The 24,100-nt window shown below is 42.7% G+C and overlaps 1 protein-coding gene across 3 annotated transcripts in view; it reads left to right on the plus strand.

The window, feature by feature from the left end:
• The window catches only part of Asxl1 (ASXL transcriptional regulator 1), a 68,923-nt gene extending 46,049 nt beyond the window's left edge, over positions 1-22,874 (plus strand). Inside the window, exons 4-12 of one of the 3 annotated variants that reach the window (XM_076851685.1) lie at positions 11,420-11,540; positions 11,614-11,711; positions 12,409-12,502; positions 12,983-13,135; positions 14,430-14,593; positions 14,685-14,781; positions 16,043-16,148; positions 16,850-17,483; positions 18,035-22,874. In XM_076851685.1, coding sequence (XP_076707800.1) covers positions 11,420-11,540; positions 11,614-11,711; positions 12,409-12,502; positions 12,983-13,135; positions 14,430-14,593; positions 14,685-14,781; positions 16,043-16,148; positions 16,850-17,483; positions 18,035-20,929 — 4,362 coding nt within the window. In that variant the 3' untranslated portion in view covers positions 20,930-22,874. Of the gene's footprint in view, positions 1-11,419; positions 11,541-11,613; positions 11,712-12,408; positions 12,503-12,982; positions 13,136-14,429; positions 14,594-14,684; positions 14,782-16,042; positions 16,149-16,849; positions 17,484-18,034 lie in introns of those variants that run through there. The other 2 variants (XM_076851686.1, XR_013090808.1) reach the window with 2 other exon arrangements.
• Positions 22,875-24,100: the final 1,226 nt, after the last annotated feature.

Raw genomic sequence — 24,100 nt, forward strand, 5'->3', positions numbered from 1 at the left:
CTAACCCCAGTGCCTTGGAGCTAAGTGTATTATATGCATATGTTCACTTATATCTAGCTATACTTATGTCTGGTTTTAGCTAAATATGTTGAAAATCAATAATTTATATACGAATAACACAAGCTTTAATTCAGATCCCAGTGTTCTCACTTTCCAAAGTTTCTTCCTTTTCCATATTTGAAATTGCCTGTTTTAACAGTAAGAAGTTGGACTCCTTTAAAGAATTTAACCTTTATTTTATTTGTTTTTATGTGCTGCTGAGGAGTGAACCCTGGGCCTCATCCTTGCTAGGCAAGCACCCTACCACTGAGCTACAACCCCAGCCCGCACAAGTTTCTTTACCTAAACACAATGTTCTTCTTTTACCATATTGCAGTTATTGGTATCAGAAAATTAGTATTGATTTAGTATTCCTTGCTCTCTAATCTGCGTACTCTCTTTAAATTTTACTTATTCTTTTTTTCTTTTTCTTTTTTTTTTTTTTGGTACCAGGGATTGAACCTAGGGGTACTAAACCACTGAGCCACATCCCCAGCCCTTTTTAATTTTGTATTTTGATACAGGGTCTTGCTAAATTGCTTAAGGTCTTGCTAGTTGCTGAGGATTGCTTTGAACTTGTGAACCTCCTGCTTCCGCCTCCCGTGCTCCTGGGATTAGTTGCATGTGCCACTGTACCCAGCAAAATTTTACCTATTATTTTCTAATATCAATTATAAGTTCTGGATGAGGATCTGATGCTGAATCATATGGTATACTTGTTTGTCAAATCTCTTATTTTCTTTAAAGTGAAAAATGTTCCAACAAACATTGCCTTTGTGGGGGAATACCAGAGATTGAACTCAGGGCCACTTGACCACTGAGCCACATTGCCAGCCTTATTTTGTATTTTATTTAAAGCCAGGGTCTCACTAATGACTCACTTTTGATGAGGCTGGCTTTGAATTTGAGATCCTCTGCTGGGATTATAGGCGTGTGCGGCTAAATATTGTCTTTTGTGACTTAATTTTCTTTTAAGTACAGAGTGTTTATTTTTCAGAAAGTTTCTCAATTTAGGTTTGTCCAATGCTTTTCATGATCAGATTTCAATAATATCTTTTAGGTAAAAGTGCCTCGTAAGTGATCTTTGTCCTCCTCAGTGGTTTGTATTTGATAATGAAAACCTCAATCACTTAATTAAGGTGGAAAACCAGTCTTGTTTCTCTGCAGTAATGGTATATATCTTATGGAAAGAGCATTTCCCTAGCATGGGTGAGGCACTAGAGTCAATTCTCAGTACCACATATAAATAAATAAATGAAGGTCCACTAACAACTAAAATTTTTAAAAAACAGTATCATCAAACCTTTTTTTTTTTTTTTTTAACTAGTTTTAGCATCTAGTGTGAAGGACTATTGCTGAAACAGTTATTACTCTGGTAGTTGTCATCTGGCTTCACCTTTCATTCGACATTTATTGGTTGCCAGTCCATAGTAAAGAAGAATGCTTATTTCTCCTATTTGTTTACTTACAGGTTTATGGATTCTAATTATTGAGTTCTAATCTCTTACCATCATCAACTTTAAATTTACTTTATAATTTTTTTTGCAGTACTTCATGTTTTTGCATCCCTTGAGTTTCTGGGAATACAGGAGTGTGCCACAATGCCTGACGCTCATTATTAACTTTAATGTGCAAATTGTTCCAGAGTTGGCCAGTATGATAGTCTCTTAACTTTAGCTTCTATGTTCGTTTGATAGTCCCCTTATTCCTGTATACTTCTTTATTTATGTATTTTCTGACCCACCAAAATCCTTTGAGTTTAGCTAGTATTTTCCTAGTTCCAACTCTGAAATCAGCCTTTCCTTTTAGTTTATAAATAAATAAATATACATGTTCAAATTTATGTGTATGTCTGTCTTTACATATGTTCTTCGTATTGGTACTTTCTTTTTTTTTTTTTTTTAAACCCACGAAGAACAGAAATTTATTTCTCATGGTCCTAGAGACTAGAAGGTCCAATATCAAGGTGCTGGCTGGCATGTGGTGAGGGCCTCTTGTTGTGCCATCCCATGGTGGAAGGCAAGAGGATGAGAGAGAAAAAGCCCTATTGGTACTTTGAATTCTTTCCTCTCACTGCAGGATTTGTTTAGACTTTACTCTTTTTCATATTTGTAACTTGGTATTCCAGCATAGAGAAACCTGGCTCTTTTTATCCACTTTATATCTACTTATTTGCTCAATCCTGTCTGTGGCTTTTTTTGGGGGGGGGGTCATCTAAGGATCAAGAAGAAATAAAATGTGTATTATCATTTGGGCACAAAGAAACACAAGGTAAACTAGAAACCAATGAGGTTAGCTGCCTGGCAGGGGATAGAGAGGCATGGAATAAAGAGTTGGAAGAGGGAAATAATAGTAATGGGGGGGCACTGCACATTATAACTTTATATGGGTTTGACTTTAATAACCATGCTATCTCACACACTTTGAAATAAATAACAAATATGGGGAATTAAAACCAAAATAGATTACAAAGTGAGGGGATGAAGCCCAGTACTATTGACAGCTGTAAAATTTCTCTTGATATGGCCATCACATTGATTTCATTCTTCCTTCTGAATGTTTGGTCTTAGGGCCAGCCTTTCTTCTGCTCCCAGGATGGACTGTTTGTAGGGTGGACAGCCAGCCTGGTTTGCCTAGACTATAATTCCTCGAGGGACAAAAACATTCTTATTAACCCTAGAAAGTCCAGACCAACTGGGGCCAATTGGTTACCCTGTTCATGCCCATAGCTGTTTCCTGGAGCTTCTTTCATCCTTACCTTGGAAATTCTCTTCACCTTTCTCCCGTTTCACCTTGTCTTTCCTAGATCTCATGAGACTCGTTTTGTTGTTGTTGTTGTTAATCTTTCACTTATGTGTATATTCTCACTGTAATACATTTATGCCAGAGATTTGAGTACAGTTGCTTGTTAAGGACAGATGCACTAGAAAGTAAATCACTTTTTTTTTTTAAATTTTTAATATTTATTTTTTAGTTATCGGCGGACACAACATCTTTGTTTGTACATGGTGCTGAGAATCAAACCCCGGCCGCACGCATGCAAGGCAAGCGCGCTACCACTTGAGCCACATCCCCAGCCCTGAAAGTAAATCACTTGATACCTCACATGTCTTTAGTCTGTGTTCCACACTGAATTTGTGGTTTGGCTCAGAATTTCATAGCATGTTACTATATTACATTCTCCAAAACTGCTGTGAGAAGTGTGATGTCATTCTGATTCTGATGTCATGCTGGATGATTTTAGGATCTTTTTCTCTTGTATTTTGAAATTTCATGATGTGGGGTTGTGGAAATGGGTTTTTTTCATTCATTATGCTGGACTTTTGCCTTATGTGAAACCTGGAAACTGAGGTCTTTTTATTTGGGGAGAATTTCTTACACTATTTCTGTCTTTTCAGTTTTCTCTTTCTGGACCCTTTGTTGGATGTGGGGCTTTCTTAATAGAGCCTATTTTTCTTTTTTACTCAGATCCCGGAGAGGTAACCTATTTGTTGTTTCTGGTAATTTTTTTTTTTGGCTTTTGGCAGATTCATGTGTTTGCACAAAAATGCCCCCCCCCCCCCCAATAGCACTCTACTTGTTTTGGTGCTTTTTGAGAACATATTTATTGTGATACTTATTTCTTTTCTTTTGGTTCCTGGTTTTATTTGGGTTATCTTCCATCTAACACTGTGGTCAGATATCTGGCAGTCCTTTGTGGGCCATTTATAGAGGACCATATATAGAGGCTATTTATACAGGTTTTATCCTGTGGGATACTGTGTGTTGTGATTAAGAGTGGGGATCCACATGCCTTTGGGGGGTGACCTCCACTTACCTGTTTCTGAAGATATTCTTTCTTAAGCCTGTCACTTGCCAGCCAGCTAGAAGTAGGCTGAGGTTGGGTTTCTAAGGCTGCTACTTTCTGGGAAGTTTGGGGAACTATGTTGGGAAAGGGAACTGGTCTTATCAGCATTTTTTATGCAGTCTCTAACTTCTTGCTCTTGTTTATAGTGTGGCTCCTCACTCCATCCCTCACACCTTAAGCTGTGCCTTGTATCTTCTATTCCAGAATCTCCTTGATTCAGTCTAACAAGAATATACATATTCTGTTTTCTTCTGGAGCTGGAGAAGAATAAATATCACCTCATTGGGGATAGGGAACTGTGGCCTGATAAGTCTTAATTTTGTAGACTTTAAACTCCTCTCCTGTGTTTACCTCCATACCTTACCTCTGCTGCAGCAGTTCTTGGTACCCTCCAATCCCTGTCCCTTCTGGGTTTTTGCAGTTCTGACTGACTTGCTATTAGTGGTTTTTTCCCTCTGCAACCTTAGTCTTCAGCTTTTGATCATTTGCTGAGTCAGTTACTTAACCTGCTTTTTATCCATCTTCCAGATTTCTGTTCACACCCCTGATCTGTCTTTTTCCTCCTCCTCTTTGTCTTTGTGCATTTATCTTTATAGTCATTCTAATGAAGCTTCAGGAGGATACAAAGAAGCACACATTTGTTTGCCATGTTTAAATATGGAAGCTTCAGCCTCTGTGCAGAGAATGTAGGAAATGCCCCCACACCAACCCTCTTGCTTCTATCCCCACCTGCTACCCAAGCCAGTGGCCCTTGTTCCTTCCAGTGGTCTATTTGTCTGTACAAATGTATTTTTATTCTCTTTAACTACTATTTAATAGTGTATTGTATCTTATACCTTATTTATTAACCACTCTTCTGTTACAAGTCATCATTTTACTTATAGTCTTCTTGTGCCAATGTGTGAGAATTTCTCCAGTGAAATATTTTTTTACCTTTTCCTATTGTGGCATGCTTGGGAAAAATGGAAGTGGTCTGCAAGCTCTCTTTGGGGTTTGTTGAAAATATTTCATTGAATTTTCTTTACATTATCACTATGATGAGAAAAGTGGAATTATAAAACCTTCAAATCCTTTGAAAATTTTTACTGAATAAAACATGGACTTTCTTAGGATCCTATCTTTTTTTTTTTTTTAATTTGAAATGTGTATGTGCAGTTTTTTCAGTTTTTTAAATGATCGGTTTCTTTAAACTCGTGATGCAGGCCCAAACAATTCTCTGAAATCCAAAATATTTTGAAACTGAAAGTTTTTCTTTATAACTCATTTGGCAATAAAAGCTGACTTAACTCATTTGGTGGGTGGCAAAACTGTATATATTGACAAGGCTACTTTTAGCCTATTTTTCTTGATATGTGTATACATTTTATTTAAAAATGTTAATGTGTTTGATTATGGGTTGTTGGTGACATTAATATGTGTATACTATATTAGCATTCTAAAATTCAAGAAACTGAATTCTAAAATAACTAGACCCTCAAGGGTATCAGTTGAAGGATTATGGGCGTGTGGTCACCATCAGTTAGAAAGTTTACTTGCAGATGTGGATGGCAAATCCCAGATGAGAATTTGTTGTTTTTCCTTATTAATAAAACTATTTTCTTGTCATTAATGAGTACTCTGACAATTTCTTCTCTTTAAACTATATTCTAAAAGTGTATTCATTTTTAAATAATAGCTCTTTCTTCTCTTTGACAGCTGTGATGTTGAAATGGCTTGTGAGAATGCAAATGGGTTTCAAATTCAGTGGAACTTTATTTTATATTAAGCATTTTTAAAGCATGGTGAAGCTGTTTCTCCAGTATATATGGAGGTTGCTTTACTAGTTTTAATTCTTCCTTAGGATTTACATAACAGGATTAAAACAACATTAACTTCATCTTCAGTTTTCTGAAGCTGAATTTGGACTTTAGATCTATAAATTTTCTGTACATATCAAGTGTGTGTGTGTGTGTGTGTGTGTGTGTGTGTGTTTGTGTGTTTGTAAATTTTCATTAAATTCATTCATGTTTTTAAAACTATCAGTTAAATTTAATAAGCCATTTTTACCCAGTTTTATTGGAATATAATTCACAGACCATATGGTTTGTCCTTTTAAAATGTGCTGTTCAGTGGCTTTTAGTATATTCATAAAGTTAATGCAGTCATCATTGATCTAATTCCAGAACATTTGCATCACCCAAAAAGAAACCCCATACCCTTAAGCAGAATCGTCCCTAGCAACCACCAGTCTACTCGTCTAATTACAAGAGCTTTTAAAAAGCATATCTTCTCATCTTGTTCTTCAAGAATATCTTGACTGCTGGGGTCCTTTTGCTTTTCCATGTAAACTCAAGTTCTACAAAAAATAGACTTTTATTGGAATTGCATTCAGTCAGTAAACAACTTTGGGGAGAAAGTTAATATCTTTACAGTGTTGAATCATATTAAGAGTTTGATTCAACACACAAAAAAATGGTGTAGCTCTTCATGTATTTAGGTTTTAAAGCTTTCGCAAAGCTTTTAAATTTTTCTTCATTAAATGATTGTTATTTCTTTTGTGGAATTTATTTCTGATAATTTATATTCTTTGATGTTAAATTTTCTTGTTGGTGATATTATTGTTAATGTTAGGATCACTCAGTTTTTAACTGTGGTCTTGAATCTAACAACCTGATTGAATTCTCTTAGTAGATCTGAATTTCTTGAGTATTCAGTCTAGATAAATTATGCTATTGGAAATTAAGACACTCTTGACTTTATAAATTTTTCTTCTTTTTTTATGCTTTGGTTAGAAACTCTAGCTGGCTAGGAACGATTGATATGTTCTCAATTTTTAATAATTTGCATTGATCAGTCTTCTTAGAGACAGTCCCTGTTTTTTTGCTCAGACCCATGAAGAAAGGACAAGCATACCCAAGATTTTCTTTATATTTTTAGATGAGAATCAAATCTTGGGCAGTTTAAACTTTATCACTTTTTGTTCAAAGTGCCTTTTGTTTTAAAATGTTCAAGTTATGAATTTTTTTAGGTTTATTTATTATTATAGTTTTCTTTTTTTCATCATTAACCTCTTTCCAATTGCCTTTACTAATGTATTTACTATTATTAGTTAATAATAGGTGAATATGGGTAAAAACATTAAAGGTGAATGTTCTTTGTACTGTTTTGCTCTTGCATCTTTTCCATCTCCTGGACTGGTGGGATTGTAGGCACACCACTATGCCCAGCAAAATGTTATTTTCTTGATTATACTTGTCAATTATAGAATATATCCCAAATTAAAAAGGAACTAAGCCACTTACAACTCCATCACCTAAAGATCATGCTGATCAACTCTTCCACTATTTCTCTGGTCTTTTCTCTAAACCAACACATTCATTCAAATGTCGTTTAAAAAAAAAATGATGGATTCATACTATAGGAATTTAACTGCTTGATTCACTTGTTATATTATGAACATTTCTCCTGTCATTAAATATTCTACAGCTTATTTTATTTTATTTTTTTTTAAAGAGAGAGTGGGGGAGGGAGAAAGAGAGAGAAAATTTTTTAATATTTATTTCTTAGTTCTCGGCGGACACAACATCTTTGTATGTGGTGCTGAGGATCGAACCCGGGCCGCACGCATGCCAGGCGAGCGCGCCACCGCTTGAGCCACATCCCCAGCCCTCTACAGCTTATTTTAAATGGAAATACTTTATCTTTTGATTTCAGACTTTTTTTTTTAATTTTAAATATATGTGTGCATACACATATATAGATATATATAATTTATACAATTGATGTAATTTTTTTTTTTGAGAGAGAGAGAGAGAGAATTTTTTTTAATATTTATTTTTTAGTTCTCGGCGGACACAACATCTTTGTTTGTATGTGGTGCTGAGGATCGAACCCGGGCCGCACGCATGCCAGGCGAGCGCGCTACCGCTTGAGCCACATCCCCAGCCCGATTTCAGACTTTTTTATTTTATAAATATAATATGATAAAACATATAGGACACGAGTAAACTTAATGAATTATAGTAAAATGAACACCCTTGCAACTAACTGCCACTTGGGTCAAGATAAAAAACATGGAAACAGCTAGGAGCCCTCTTTTGTGCACCCCCGCTCCCACCAACACATACACAGGTAATTACTGTCCTGACTTTATGGAAGGTCTTTCTTTTTTGTTTACTACCTGTGTCTATATTACTAACACTAGTAGTTTTGCCTGTTTGAGCGGGGGGATTCTTTTTTTTTTTTTTTTTTTTTAAACAAATGGGCTCATTGTAGTATGCATTCTTTTCTGCTGGCTTCTTTCAGTATTCTATTAAGACCCATCCATGTTGTTGTGGGTAGCTGCAGTTCATTCATTTTTTAAAAAATTACTGAATCATCATTTAATGAATGCACTATTATTTACTGATTCTACTATCGATGGCTACTGTCCAAGTTAAAAATGATGCTACTGTGAATATCCTGGTTGTGCATACGCATAGATTTTTCTAGGGAATCCATACCTAGGAGTGACATTGCTGAGTTACAGGAGGTTTTTATCTTTGAGTTGTCACAATATATTCTCAAGTGATTGGCTCAGTTTTAAGTGACAAGTTCCATATCCTTATTAGCACTTGCTACTTGGCTACATCTCCAGCCCTCATTGTGGTTTCAATTTGCATGATTTCATGTTTTCCTTATTGTTAGTGGGGTTAAATATCTTTCTGTGTATGTGTCTTTTGGCTATTTAGACATACTCTTTTATGTAGTGCCTAATTCACATCTTTTGTTTTTCTTCTGGGTTGCCTTCTTCTGATTTAAGTTGTCTAGATATAAGTTCTTATTGGTTATGTGAGTTAGAAGTATATGCTCCATCTCTGCAGGTAACTTGACCTTTGTACACTAACACTATATTTTGATGAGTATAGGGTCTTAATTTTAATATAGTTAAATTGTAAATTTTTTAATAGTGTTTTTTTTTATGTCTTAAAAATTATGTTATTGGGTTAAAAAGTACATAGGTTGAGTATTCCTAATCCAAAACTGGAAAATTCCATACCTGAGCTTAAGTGATGGGTTGTAGTTAAAGTGCAGTAACACTAAAGGTATTGTTTGAATCACTTCACTCTATGTGTATAACTTGTATGTAAAACAGATGAATTTCTTTATTTTACTTGTAGTTGGACACAATACCTTTATTTTATTTATTTATTTTTATATGGTGCTGAGGATCAAACCCAGGGCTTCGCACATGCTAGGTGAGCACTCTACTGCTGAGCCACAACCCCAGCCCCTAAAACAGATGAATTTCATGGTTAGACTTGGGTACCAGATCCAACCATTAACATTATGTATGCAAATATTTCAAATTTTTAAAAATTGCTAAATCCAAAGCATTAATGGTCCCAAGCTTTTTGGATAGGGTGTTCAACCATTATGCTCTTGAGATTTTTTTGCTGGTTTATTCTTACATTGGCAGTGTTATGAACATTTTGATACATTTACTATTTCCATCTTTACCAATAGTGTTTGTATGATTTTCTCATATGTTTGCCAGTTTGGGGGTCAAGTTTGCCAGTGCAATAGATCTGTTTTATTCATTGATGAGTATTTTATCTTTATTTACCTGAGAGATTAATTTTTTTTTTGTCATTCCAAGGAACATGCCAGTCAAGAACATAATTGTAAGATTCATACTAAAAATTTTTCTTAGCTTTTAATTCTGAGGAGCATTTATGGCCAGTAGGGAAAAGAGATAAAAATCTAAAAAAGCTGCTTTCTTTTTATTAACTTAAGACAGCATGATTTTAGCTTATAATTAACAAAACTAGGTTGATGGAAACTTTAATGATTCAAGGGACCCATGAAATTGATGTTAGATTGTTATGAGTTCCCCTTTTAAATTTATGGTGTATTAAAGATACAGAATCATGATTTTATCTACTCTTCTATACATACTCTTATTTAGTGACCATACTCTTCTCTTGTTTCACCTTATCTCTGCTCTCTAGCTCCTAGTATTTGTTCATACTCCTTACTGGATTGATGGATTGATTTTTCAATGCTTGGAATCAAACCCAGGCCTCATATATGCTGGGCAAGCACTCTGCCACTAAGCTGTGTCCCCAGCCTTCTTCCTAGGTTTGAGGTGTGATGCACTTTCTGAGTTTTCCTTAGGCAAGTCCTTAGGTGGAGTTCACTTCTGAGACCATTCAAGGAAACTTTGGAGAAGGTGAAATATAGGGTAGATCTCTTTTCTATACTCCATTGTGTTTTCACTGTTACAGTGAACGGTGACAGTTTTCATGTCTTAGCAAAAATAGCTTCACTGTCACTATGAAAACAGAAAAAGATTTTCCTAGGAAAAATAGCTTCTCTTCTTACCTTCAGGCTTCTAAAATGAAAATTTCTAACAATCATTCTCTAAGTCAGTATCCTTTGGAATCTCCAAAATAATCCAAGTCTCAGTCTCTTCACACATTGTTTAATCATCTGCCCTCTTGCTGTCTTTTCTAGCCGTATGCCTATCCATTTCCCTATACCCCTATATTTAGTTTCCTGAGTTCAAATTTTTTTTCAAAAAATATTTGGGTTTACCCATGGCCAACCTATTTCCCTAATAGCAAACTTCTTTTAAAACTTAGCTCAACTGGCTGGGGCTGTAGCTTAATGATAGAGCGCTTGCGTAGCACATGTGAGGTTCGCTCCTCAGCGCAACATAAAAATAAATAAATAAATAAATGCTGTCCCATCTACAACCAATTAAAAAAAAAATTAGCTCAAGCATCACATTCCCTTCGGAGCCTTGCCTCTCTGATCCTTTCTCATGCTCTGTGCTCCCATGTTCCCTTTCTTGTAATTCACTAAGTTAGGCACCCCCTCTTCTGGGATGCCTCAGCTTTATGTATATACCTCTGTTGTTGCCCTTTATATTATAATCCATATTCTTTTCTCTCTACTCACATGAACTCCTTGAAGATGGGGGCCTGATTCCCACCCCTCCCTAGGAACTAGCATGGTGTAGCTTATAGGAGACGCTCCATAAATGTTGATTTGTAATGCTGTATAATGAATGATTGAATACAAAAGTATATCTAACTTTTTGGGGAGAGGATCCCAGGGATTAAACCCAGAGACTTTTTTAAATCACTGAACCACATCCTCAGCCCCTTTTATTTTTTTTATTTTGAGACAGGGTCTTGCAAAGTTGCTGAGGCTTGCTTTGTATTTGAGATCTCCTGCCTTAGTCTCCCAAATTGACAGGATCACAGGTGTGCACCACCATGCCCAGCAGTATCTCTAATTTTAATGATTTTTTTTAATAAAACGACTTTGCTGAGAAAAAGCTCAGTTTGAAAGGAATAGGAACTTACCAATATTCTAAGTTGCCTGGGCTGTGGTTATAGCTCAGTGGCAGAGCACTTGGACTAACATATATCAGCCTTTGGATAAACACTCAAAGAAGCAGCAATCAAATTCCTCTTCTCCAAAAGCATACAAATTTAGGAATGACTACTGAACTTGTAGTAGAATTTGTAGAGTTTTGTTCACCTGAGTTGAAACTTGCTATCACAGAAGGATGCCCTGCAATGGTCTCGAAATCCAGCTGCAGTGGAAGGAGAGGAGCCAGAGGACTCGGCCGATGTGGAGAGCTGTGGATCTAATGAAGCCAGCACTGTGAGTGGTGAAAACGATGGTAAGTGCCAGTGAGATGGGGGGACAGCCCCAAGGAGCATCTAGGAACTAACCTTTATTTTCTACTCTGCCAGTATCTCTGGATGAAACATCTTCAAATGCATCCTGTTCTACAGAATCTCAGAGTCGGCCCCTTCCCAATCCCAGGGATAGTTACAGAGCTTCCTCACAGGTAGGGAGGAGAGTTGGTGACCAGGCCAGGAGGATGAATGAATTCAGGCATACTTGGCATTCTTATTCCTCCTGTAGCTATCTGTGAACATGTTTAACGAGTGAAAAAAATTAAATACGGTCTTCACCTTTTAGTATCATTTAAAAGTGGGCCATAGGAAAACTGAGCTTTAGATTATTATTATTATTTGCTGGTTTATTCTTCCACTGGCAGTGTTATGAACATTTTGATACTATTTTCATCTTCACCAATAGTATTTGTATTATTTTCTCATAAGCTTGCCAGAAGTGGGGTTTGGGGTCTGAGAGCAGAGTGATTCCCCCTGCCCTTTTCTATTTACCTACCTGGGTAATTCTTTTCCTTTTTGTAATGTACATGTGAACTTCCAGGGCAGAGTATAGTACAGTGCTGAGTACTGAGAACATGAGCTTGGGATTTGGGTATTTGAATGACAACTTTGCCACTTATCATCTGTGGACAGTTTCCTTATCTGTAAAATGGGGATAACCATACATTCTTTTCAGTTTAGGGTGGTGCTTGACACAGTGGCCCGCACACAGCTCAGTAATGTTCATCAGTGCTGTTGTCGGCATTGCCTGGCAGATCTTGCTGCATATTTACAAGAGAGTGGGTAGGATAGGGTCAAGGGGGGTGCTGCAGATGACTCAGGCTCTGTTTTTATCCCCTGGGAACACAGGCAAACAAACAAAAGAAAAAGACTGGGGTGATGCTCCCTCGAGTTGTGCTGACTCCTCTGAAGGTAAACGGGGCCCACGTGGAATCTGCATCAGGTATGTGTAGACTTGTGACTGTGGTGCTTTTTCTTCAGGTCCTGGGGACCTGGCCTCCCTGTGTCAGCAGTCTCTGACCTAGCATTGTGATACCAGTAGAGCTGTTGAGCAAGAACTGGGAGACCCATTCTCTCTGGAAGGCAGCATGCTGTGTGGTGCGGCCTGCCACAGGTCCTGGTGCTAGGCTCTGCCGTGTACCCTCTTCTTTGCCTCCCAGGGCAGTCGTGAGCATCCAGTGAAGGATTGTGCCAGTGCTTTGAAAAGGTGTAGTGCTGTACAAATGAAGTTTGTGGTTTGGCATTTTTAAGGTGATATTTTAAAGCCAGACCATGAGGTGGTGATTGTCTGCCCAGGGCTGGGAGATGGAAGCACCCCAGTATTTCTGGCAGCATGTCAGGGAGAACTGGGAGAAGTAAGCTTGTCTGAGAGTCACGGGCTCGGCGTGTGATACTTTTGACCAGTGGAATGCTGTGCCTTCAGGGTTCTCGGGCCGCCACGCCGATGGCGAGAGTGGCAGCCCGTCCAGCAGCAGCAGCGGCTCTCTGGCCCTGGGCAGCGCTGCTATTCGTGGCCAGGCCGAGGTCGCCCGGGACCCTGCCCCGCTCCTGAGAGGCTTCCGGAAGCCAGCCACAGGTGAGTGGCTTGGCACTCATTTCTCTGCCTGTAAAGGGGCCCTACAGGCCTAGTAAGAAGACAGTGTCTTCTGCTCCAGTTCCTTTTCCAGTTTATTTTTACTTCTTGGTTGGCCCTCTATTTTGTTTGTTTTTACCTTGTATTTTGTTACTTCACGTATGGATCTCTGCTAGATTGAGTGAACTCCTTGTGGGCATAGATGGTGCCACATTGCTCCTTGTTTGTCCCTGTAGGGCCTGGCCTGTGCCTGCCATGGTACTTCTTCATAAGTGTTTTGAGTGAGTGAAAATTGCTTTTGAGCTTCTCAGAGGAGGATTCCCATGCCTGTTTTCTTTTCTCTGTAGCATCCTGCCACACTTGATTTCATCATCTGTAGTTTCTATCAGACTCTGCTTTCTAATAACCCAGTTAGTGTGTCGAGTAGAAGATATGTGTTGAATTTCGGGGATGCACACAAATTCTCCAGTGCTGTGTTGTCACCTCTCACCCTGAGTCGGGCCGTCCTCAGTGCTAGTAAACTGTTTGCTATCTCAGGATTTATTTATTAAGACCCACGTGCTAGGGGTTTTGTAGATGGGCCACATGAAATCATTAAGAAGACTAACCTTGGGTTCGGAAAATTAGAATAAACCATTGCCCACATAGAAACGAGGTTTGTTTGTTGTCTTACTGCTTTTCCAGCCATTTAGCAATGCTCAATCTGTGGTCTCACAGGTCTCTATTTGCAGTGCCACCCCCCCCCCCCAATATAAGTAGCATTTGCTTAGGCTTTGAGAGTTAACTGACATTTATTTCAGTTGGCATTGAACAACCAACCCTTGGTACATAATTGTCTGGAGATTATACCTCATTCACAGGAAGCTTCTGCAGGTTTTTCTGTAGTACACTAACTAGATTTGCTTTTAGACAATTTCCATCCTTCCTCCAGTTGGGCTCTGTGGAGCCTGTTCTGCAGCCCGGAGGGATGCTCAGAGCCTGCCCCCACCTGGTTTTCCATGGGAAGAGTGTCCTCTTCAGACTGTGATACAGCATGGTACAGAGTGTTGTCTGAGGGGAGTCAAGCCCCAGTGTTCTCTTAGGGTCGATGGCAACGATAGTAACCTGGGAAGAGCAGTTGTAACATACAGGTTAGGATGGACTGGATGATTGAGCAGGCTGTGTACAGAACAAAGTTCTGGGTAGCTTGAGTGCTGCCACCAAAGTTTTTTCATGAGTTGCCGTTTGCTTTATTTGCTTTTTTGGTTTTCAGAAGTTGAAAATCTGTACTTGCTTCTTCTTGCATCAAAAATCACAGGTCAAATGAAGCGCAATAGAGGGGAAGAGATAGATTTTGAGACGCCTGGGTCCATTCTTGTCAACACCAACCTCCGTGCCCTGATAAACTCTCGGACCTTCCACGCCCTGCCATCACACTTCCAGCAGCAGCTCCTCTTCCTCCTGCCCGAAGTGGACAGACAGGTGCAAATATGCAGCCTCCTCTTGACCTGTGTAGGGGGTTGGGGATCCTGTTCTGTTTCAAGTTTCCTCATTTATTATTTTCTCCTCCTAGGTGGGGACAGATGGCCTGTTGCGCCTCAGCAGCAGCGCTCTCAATAATGAGTTTTTCACTCACGCGGCTCAGAGCTGGCGGGATCGCCTGGCTGATGGTAAGTCAGTCGGCTTCGCCTCAGGGTTGGAGGTGTGCCTGCCGTGTGCTGTGGTGCATGTCTCCTGATATGTAAGCCCCAGAACTCATTTCTACCAATCTCTTTTTTTTTTCCTCGAGATGTTCAGTTGAAGGCAGACTTTTCTCTAGTATTAATATGTGTGATGGATATTAATGTGCCACGCTGCTCTGAAAAAGCAACAGGATATTTGGCCTCAACTGTCTTGTGAATATATATCCATCTGTATCTTCTTTTCATCATTTTAATGTTCTGCATGCCTGTTCCTTCCAGTAATCATGGCATTATCTAGATGGATAGAATAAAGTGCACCCTGATGAGGCTCACCATGCTCCTTTTTCAGGGACAGTAGTTACTTGGAGTAACAAAATTAGAGATAAGCTATCTGGGGAATGTGTTGGGGACCCTAAGCCACCCCTAGGTTTAGTGACTGCTGGCAGGACTGTATATATGGGTTATATTCAGGGTTATGATTTATTTACGCAAAAGGGGAGTACAAAGCAGAATTAGCAAAGAGAAGAAGGCACATGGGGTGAAGTGCAGGGGAAACGAGGTGCAAGGTCTGAGGTCCTTTCTGTGGAGTTAGGCAGAATTCAATGAGAGGTTGTGCCAACACTTGTGAAGTATTTACAGGGAAGCTCATTAAATCTTTGGTGTCCAGGATTTTTATTTGGGCTGATTGTGAAGGAAGCCACTGCTAGCCACATACCTAAATTCTTGAGAGGAAGGAGGGGTGTTCAGCATAAACCATATTGTTGGCATCAACAGTTTAGGCACAGTGAATGGTTCACTGGGTGATGGGAACTCTTGAAACCCAAGCTCTCACCTGCCAGCCGAGGAGGATCATCATTGTCAGGAACTCTTTCTAAGGATAAGCAGGCAGACTGCTATATTAATTTTGTATAAGAACATAATATGAGAGAGCCACTGGAGGAGACAGGAGCGTATCTTTTTGGGGAGAGAGGATAATGGGGATTGAATCTCGGGGTGTTCAACCCTGAGCTACATCCCCAGCCCTATGTATATATTTATTTATTTATGGGCAGGACCTCACTAAGTTGCTGAGGCTGGCCTTGAACTTGTGATCTTCGTGCCTCAGCCTCCCAACCTGCTGGGATTACAGGTGTGCACCACCACACCTGGCTACATGTCCTTTTTAAAACTCCTGATTTTAAAGAAGTTTTAGCTGTAAGCCAGACATCAATATTCTGAATGTACTCATTAGAAAAATCTTTCTTTCTAGGTGAATTTACTCATGAGATGCAAGTCAGAATACGACAGGAAATGGAGAAGGAAAAGAAGGTGGAACAATGGAAAGAAAAGTTCTTTGAAGACTATTACGGACAGAAGTAAGGCCCTTGGTGATAGGATTGCTGACTAATCTGGGTGTTTGGGAGAGTAGAGGCATTTGGTCTCAAAGTACAGCCAGCCCTTTGAATCCATTGGTTCTCCTTTCACATTCAACCAACCATAGCTCAAATATCTGGGAAAAATAGTTGCATCTGTGTAGACATTTTTCCTTGTCATTATTCCTTAAACAAGACATTATTTACACAGCCATTATTGTCGAGGTAGGGATGTAAATGATCTGGAGAAGATTCAAAGTGCATAGGAGGAGGGTGAGGGGAAGCTCAGTGGTAGAGCACCTATCTAGCACATGTCCAGCATACACGGGCTCTGGGTTCGATTTCTAGCAACCCCCCCCCCCCCCACACACACACAATAAAGCATGTGGGATGTGTGTGGGTTTTGTGCAAATACTATGCCGTTCTATATACAGGACTTTGATGTCCATGGGGTCCTGAAACCGTGAATATTAAGGAATAGCTGTAGTACATAACATCTGTCCTGGACAAGAATTTGGAGATTGCAGTGACTCGAGTCATTTAGCTTAATGCCATTCACAGTGAAGCAGAATGTGTGTTTTTTCTGTGGTTAGTGTTATGTACCATGTAGATTTAGTTAGTTTACGTATCTAAGTGCCTGTTGTGCAGAGAAAAGACATGTGTCCTCTCTGGCCTATAACTGATGGTGTGAATTTGTTTTGCAGATTGGGTTTAACCAAAGAAGAGTCATTACAGCAGAATGTGGACCAGGAGGAGGCCAATATCAAGAGTGGTTTGCGTGTCCCAAGAGAATCAGTGCGGCCACAGCGTGGTCCAGCCACCCGACAGCGGGATGGGCATTTTAAGAAACGCTCTCGACCAGATCTCCGAACCCGAGCCAGAAGGAATCTGTACAAAAAACAGGAGCAGGAACAAGCAGATGTTGCTAAGGATGCAAACTCTGTGGTACCTGACGTCCCCCTCTCCAAGGACAGGGAGGCTAAGACCGACTCAGCAGGGGTGAGCAGTCCCCTGCTGCCGGGCATGTCCTCTGCAGCACCTGGCCCAGAGGGTCCTGAGTGTCCAGGCGAACCTGTGGCTTCCCGAATCCAGACCGAGCCAGACAACTTGGTACGTGCCTCTGCATCTCCAGATAGAATTCCCAGCTTGTCTCAGGACACTGCGGATCAGGAGCCCAAGGATCAGAAGAGGAAGTCCTTTGAGCAGGCAGCCTCTGCGTCCTTTCCCGAAAAGAAGCCCCGGCTTGAAGATCGTCAGTCCTTTCGTAACACAATTGAAAGTGTTCACACCGAAAAGCCACAGCCCACTAAAGAGGAGCCCAAAGTCCCGCCCATCCGGGTAGGAGACTGTTTGATTCCTGGTGGCCCTAGTGCCTGGTTTCCTTGGAGGGTCATGAGGTTGTGGAGCCCCCTTTGAAGGGACAGAGGCCCTGGGCCCTGGCCTGAATTATGTGGGAACTCAGAGCCTTCTACAGGAGAGCTTTTCTTGAGACTGACGTGAGGGTGGGGGTGGGATGGGGGGAGGCAGTTCTTTCCTTCCTCACTTTTCTATTTACCCTGTTGAAGAATCCAAATCCTTTGGGGTTTTTCATCTTGTATAAGGTAGCATTAGGCTCTTTGCTGCAGCGGCTCATAAAGTCTCACCAGAAATTCAATTTGGAGGTGTGGCATAGCCTTTCAACAGAATCTTGGAATGAAGGGGTGCCATGGGCAGGCAGTTTACAATAATCATTTTCTTTCTTAGGACAGTGATTTAGTTCTCTAGATCAGGACCTCTGAGCTACTAGTCTCCCAGTATTGCTCCTAGTATTGGAACCCCAGGACAGAGAAGACTGGTAGTTCTAGATTAGATCAGCCAGTTAAAACTCTTTCCCTTTGCTTTTCTTTCAGATTCAACTTTCACGTATCAAACCACCCTGGGTGGTTAAAGGTCAGCCCACTTACCAGATATGTCCCCGGATCGTCCCCATCACAGAGTCTTCCTACCGGGGCTGGACTGGTGCCAGGACCCTCGCAGACATTAAAGCCCGTGCTCTGCAGGCCCGAGGGGCGAGAGGCCACCACTGCCATCGAGAGGCGGCCACCACTGCCATCGGAGGTGGGGGTGGCCCGGGTGGAGGTGGCGGCGGGGCCACCGATGAGGGAGGTGGCAGAAGCAGCAGCAGTGGTGATGGTAGTGAGGCCTGTGGCCACCTTGAGCCCAGGGGAGCCCCGGGCACCCTTGGAGAGTGTACGTCAGATCTACAGCGAACACAACTATTGCCGCCTTGTCCTCTGAATGGGGAGCATACCCAGGCAGGAGCTGTCATGTCCAGAGCCAGGAGAGAAGACCTGACTTCTCTCAGAAAGGAAGAAAGCTACCCACTGCAGAGGGTGCCAGGTGTACTCACACGGGGGCTAGAAGATGCTTCTCAGCCCTCAGTTGCTCCCACTGGGGATCAGCCATGCCAGGCTTTGCCCCCACTGTCCTCCCAAACCCCAGTGGCTGGGAAGTTGGCAGAGCAGCCTACCTTGCAGCTAGATGGTAGAACTGAGTATGAATCTGGCACTACTTCCAGGGGAAGGGGGAGTGAGGAGCAAGGATCCAGTGTTCCTCCAGTGAACAGTCCTGTACAGTCTCCATTAGGAGCTGTTGTATTGGAAGAAGGAGCTGGCCCGGCTCTTGACAGTAATCCTACTCTGAAGGATCCGGAAAATGTGACCCCCAGTTCCACACCTGAATCGTCACTGGCTGGCCACCTGCAGGACAGACCATTTGATGATGAATTAAGACTTGGTGACTCAGGCCCACCTGTGAGGGAAAGTGATGGTAGACAGAAAGCCCTGAAAACTGAGGCTCTCATGTCTGACAGTGCTGCTGCTTGGACATCCATCCTGTTAAACAATGAGGTGGTGAAACATTCTGAGCCAGGATCCAGAGAAAGTGTTCCACCTGTGGAGCCTCAGGTCAGAGAAGACTGGGAGAGCGCTGCTACCCTTGTTGCCACATCTCCTGGGGGATTGGCAGCCGAAAAGGATGTGGCACCCCCTGACAGCCTTGCTTCACTCTGCACAGTGCTCCCTCACGGCATGGGTGGCTCTGGCAGCGATGGCAAACATGTGGACATTGAGAAGCTGCAAGTCAATGGAGACTCTGAAGCACTGAGTCCTCACAGTGAATCCACAGATACAGCCTCTGACTTTGAAGGCCACCTCACTGAGGATAGCAGTGAGGCTGACATTAGTGAAGCCACAGTGACAAAGGGGTCCTCGGTGGACAAGGATGAGAAACATGATTGGAAGCAATCCACTTTCCTATCCAAGGTGAACAGTGACCTGACTCTGGTTACAAGGACAGAGGGGATGGTTTCTCCTCAGAGCTGGGTGTCTCGAGTGTGTGCGGTTCCCCAGAAGATCCCAGACTCCTTGCTGCTGTCCAGTACTGAATACCAGCCAAGACCCCTGTGCCTGGCCAGACCTGGGTCCTCAGTGGAGGCCACCAACCCACTTGTGTTGCAGTTGCTGCAGGGTAACTTGTCCCTAGAGAAGGTTCTTCCTCCATCCCACAGTAACAGCAAGCCAGAATCCTCACAACTACCACTGCTAAAAGAGCAGAGCCATGGTGGCCCCCTGGGCACAGGACCTTTGCATGGTCCTGGAGAAAACACTTGTGTGGTTGACAGAAGCAGCCCTGCTTTAAAAGGGCTGAAGGAGCTGCCCCTGTCTGAGAGCCATGAAGCAAGCACTGGTCTTGGGAAGGCAGAGGTTGCTCAGGCTTCCGGAGCACCTCAGATTTCCAAGATGGTCCCAAGTTTAGACTACCTAAGTCCAGGGACAAAGCTGATGATCTCCTCTGGGAAACTGGAAGAAATGGATTCCAAAGAGCAGTTTTCTTCCTCTAGTTTTGAAGATCAGAAGGCAGTCCGGGAGTGTAGTGATTCACATGCTGCTCCCGGCAAGAGTCCAGGAGAGCTCCCTACCTCGAGAGCGCCTTGCTTCTCATCTCCAAACGTGATCTCCTGCGGGCCAGAGCAGACAGGTAGGGCCCCGGGTGGTCAGAACAATGCTGGAGGCCAAGGGAAGAAGCTCTTTGGCCCTAGAAATGTGGCTGCAACCCTTCAGTGCCCCAAGCCTGTGGACCCCACGCCATTACCTGCTGAGATCCCTCCAGTTTTTCCCAGTAGGAAATTGGGGCCAAGCAAAAACTGTGTGTCTGATGGGGTGCAAACTGCAAGGGAAGACTGGGGTTCAAAGCCACCCCTTGCCTCTGTTGGCAGCAGCAAGAATGAAAAGACTTTATTGGGGGGTTCTCTCAGTGCAAATTCAGAGAACAGAAAAGCTGCTGGGCATAGTCCTCTGGAATTGGTGGGTCACTTGCAAGGGATGCCCTTTGTCATGGACCTACCCTTCTGGAAACTCCCCCAAGAGCCAGGGAAAGGGCTGGCTCAGCCCCTGGAGCCTTCTTCCATCCCCTCCCAACTCAACATCAAGCAGGCTTTTTACGGGAAGCTTTCTAAATTCCAGCTGAGTTCCACCAGCTTTAATTACTCCTCCAGCTCCCCGGCCTTTCCCAGGGGCCTGGCTGGAAGCGTGGTGCAGCTGAGCCACAAAGCAAACTTTGGTGCAAGCCACAGTGCGTCACTTTCCCTGCAGATGTTCACCGACAGCAGCACGGTGGAAAGCATCTCGCTCCAGTGTGCCTGCAGCCTGAAAGCCATGATCATGTGCCAAGGCTGTGGTGCATTCTGTCACGACGACTGTATTGGACCCTCGAAGCTCTGTGTATTGTGCCTTGTGGTGAGATAATAAATTATGGCCATTGGAAAAATTGTATATTTAGTGTGTGTATTTTGATAATAATTGATCTTAAATCTGTATACAGAATATCATTGATATAATAGACTCTGTTTAGGCAAGAGCACTCTTGCCTCCCCTTAAGATTTATAGTGCTAAAACCCTTTGTCACTTGTCAACCCTCTGGTCTTACTAGAGGGGGCTTTCTTGGGGGGCAACCTGTGGGGCTGCCTAAGGCTGGCAAGCCTGAGCCCTCACAGACAGAGCTTGGTGTGGCAGGGGACCCTGCCCGATGCCCAGAGGGACTTGAAATAAGAAGATTGTGTTCTCTACCAAGGGAATGCGCCATCAGAACTGAGCAGGAATGCTAAGTCTCCCACTGCCCCCTCCCTGCCATCTTTCCTTCTGCTACTTTGGGGAGTTGATGGTCTGGGAAGAAGCCTCATAGGGTTGAAGTATCTCCCATTGCTCCCCAGGGCGATCAAGCACCTGCTGACCTCAGGTTACAGTTCGATCATAGATGCCAGTTGACGGAGCCAGCTGACCCTTGGTTCTGTTGCTGCAGCCAGTTCAGAACTTCCCTGTCTCTGTATGATCCACAAGCCCACCGGATTTTTTGAAAGCTTGCACAGCCCTGCTTAGACAGTGGGATTGGGGGGTAGGGTGACTCCTATGAAAAATGCCATCTGTCGACCCTGTGAGTCAGCTCTGAGGATGACTACAAGTGGCTGCTCTGCTTGCCACCTGCCCTGTCACCTTGGACTCTGGGAGTGGGCATTTCCACACACCTGTGTATGTGAAAGTCATTTTACATTTCTAAGCAGTGTGTGTTTCTTATTTTTATATTTTTAACTCTTTATTCTTGGATGTATAAAGTGAACCTTTGGCTTCTGTAAGTATGCTCTATGCACCTGATGTTTTACCCTGTATTTATATGTTATACACAGTACTGGCCAACTCTGTAAATGGATGTATTGTACAGAGAACACGACGTCTCTTTCCTATTTTACATCTTCAGCATCATTGCATTAAAGCAGTGTCATTTGCTTCTCCACCTCGATTGTTAAAGCCACTGAAGGCTGTACTACCTGGCATGAGGGGGAAGTGACTGACTTGTGATTTGTCGGGTTGGCCCGGTGACTTGTTATTTGTCACTGGGGTTCTCCACAGCCTGCAGAGCCAGGGCCAGCCTGCTTGCACACCACTGAGCAGATGCATCAGCTCCCCACATCTCTTCTCCTTGGCCCTTGATGGCTATCCGCTGCCATAAGTGACAAATCACTATCACCAGTGTTAAGTGCTTCTGGATTCATGGGTGAGTTCCCTGGGCAGCCCCCAGGAGGCCTTGTGGATCTGGCTCCAGGGTCACCACCTGTCACAGCAATACCTGGGACCACCGGGCTCCTTTTGACTTAACTTTTTGACAGCAGGTTTGGGAAGAAACAAAGCCATGCCTACTCCCGGCCTCTCCCGACACATCTCCAGCGAGGAGATGCTACTGCGTTAGTCTTCCCTCATCCTGTTCCACCTTTTTCTTGTATCTTGACTTGCTGCAGAGTTCAGAGTCTGCCTCTCTAGTGGGTGTGTCTCCCTGTGCGAGTGCTTCTGTGTGAAATATAAAATTTGTGTGTCTTGGGTGAGGCTCATCTCACCTGAAAAGGTTTTATCCTCCCCTCCTCCCCATTTAATCTGAGGTGGCATTTTTGTCATCTGAAGCATGAGAGAGAAGTTGGCAATGATGTGATTTAAATACAGTATTGGTCAAGTCCAAGTTGTCATCTCAAGAAATTGTTTACCAAAGACTGGGAGCAGGGGCCCAAGTGTGTCTAGCTGTCTTTTTCCTTCTTGGACCTTTGGGGCCACTCAAGGGTACAGTTTAATACTGATCTGGTCCATGGGGCTGCCCAGAGAAAAGCACTGCTCTTGTATGTCTCTTGTGGTATTGGAAAAATAAACCTATACAACCTGCATTTGTGGTCTCAGTCATCTTCTGCTCTGCCTGCTGGTGCCGGAAGGTCAGGCTCATGTGCCGCTCCTTGGTGAGGTTAGTCTGACTTGCCTGCTTCACTGGTCTTTGGACTCTGTGACCAGATGAATTTTTCCAAACCCATGGACTCAAGTCAGAAACCTTGTGAGAGTGAAGAGTGCTTTCTCCTGTGAGCGAAAGCCATAAATGGTGACTGACCTCTGCAGTTGCTCATCCTGACTGCCTCCTCAATGGAGGTTGCCAAGTTAATCTGAGTGGTTGGTGGTCTGCAGGCAGGTGACCAGTTCTGACCTTGCTGTGACATGAGGTAGGTGCCAGGTGGGCTGCAGCTGAGTGAGCCTGAGTGGATGTGGGTCAGGGTTGGCCTCTCAGTTAAGGTCCCCAGACTTCTCCAGAGGACTCCAAAGTGCCTATTTTGAGCTTATCAGAAACAGGCTTGCCCTGTAAATAAGCAAAAGTGAAGAAAAAAAAAAAACGTGGAAGTAAAGCTTAAGGATAGCTCCGGTTACTTTTTTTTTTTTTTCCCCCTGTGAATTGGAGAAAATAAATTTTACACGAAGTGGAACACCTCCAAGGTTAGTTCTAGTTGTTTTGCAGTGCTGGTAAATTACTCTAGTGACCAGTGACTGCCCAGTGCCTATTTGTGTGCAGGAGCTTAGAATGCATTATAAGTCCAGGTGGGGTTGGCACATTGCCAAATCCCGTCTTGTCTGGGAAGCAAAATGGTGTGGTGGGTTGTTAACAGGCTGTGCTATGTGTTGGCTCTGTGGGCTTGGGCACAGTACTTCTGCAGTCATGCTGTCTGAACAGGGAGACTAACTTCATCCTTAATCAGGTTGTTGGTGCTTGTCACCTAGTAATACTCAGTGACTGTTCACATGCCAAGCCAAGGTGTTCATAACACTGGGAAGTCGGAATGGCTGCTGCCACCTGTTTCATCTTTGCCCCAGAGGAGCTGTTGGGATGTAGGGGAGAGAATGTGGGCTGTGAAGTTGATACCTGGCTACAGTAAGTTGAATGTGCTGAGATTAAAGACTGAGTATTATTTAAAGGTAGAAAGGACAAGGAAACCATATGATTTGGAATGTCTTTCTGGCCTGGCACGATACCATCAATTTGATATCCCATTTGCCCTTGAGAAAGTAAAAGCCGGCTTTTTGTAGAGGGGCATGTACTGAACAGCTGCTTGTCTGGTG

Source organism: Callospermophilus lateralis, chromosome 3 (assembly GCF_048772815.1).
Source record: "Callospermophilus lateralis isolate mCalLat2 chromosome 3, mCalLat2.hap1, whole genome shotgun sequence".
NCBI lineage: Eukaryota > Metazoa > Chordata > Mammalia > Rodentia > Sciuridae > Callospermophilus > Callospermophilus lateralis.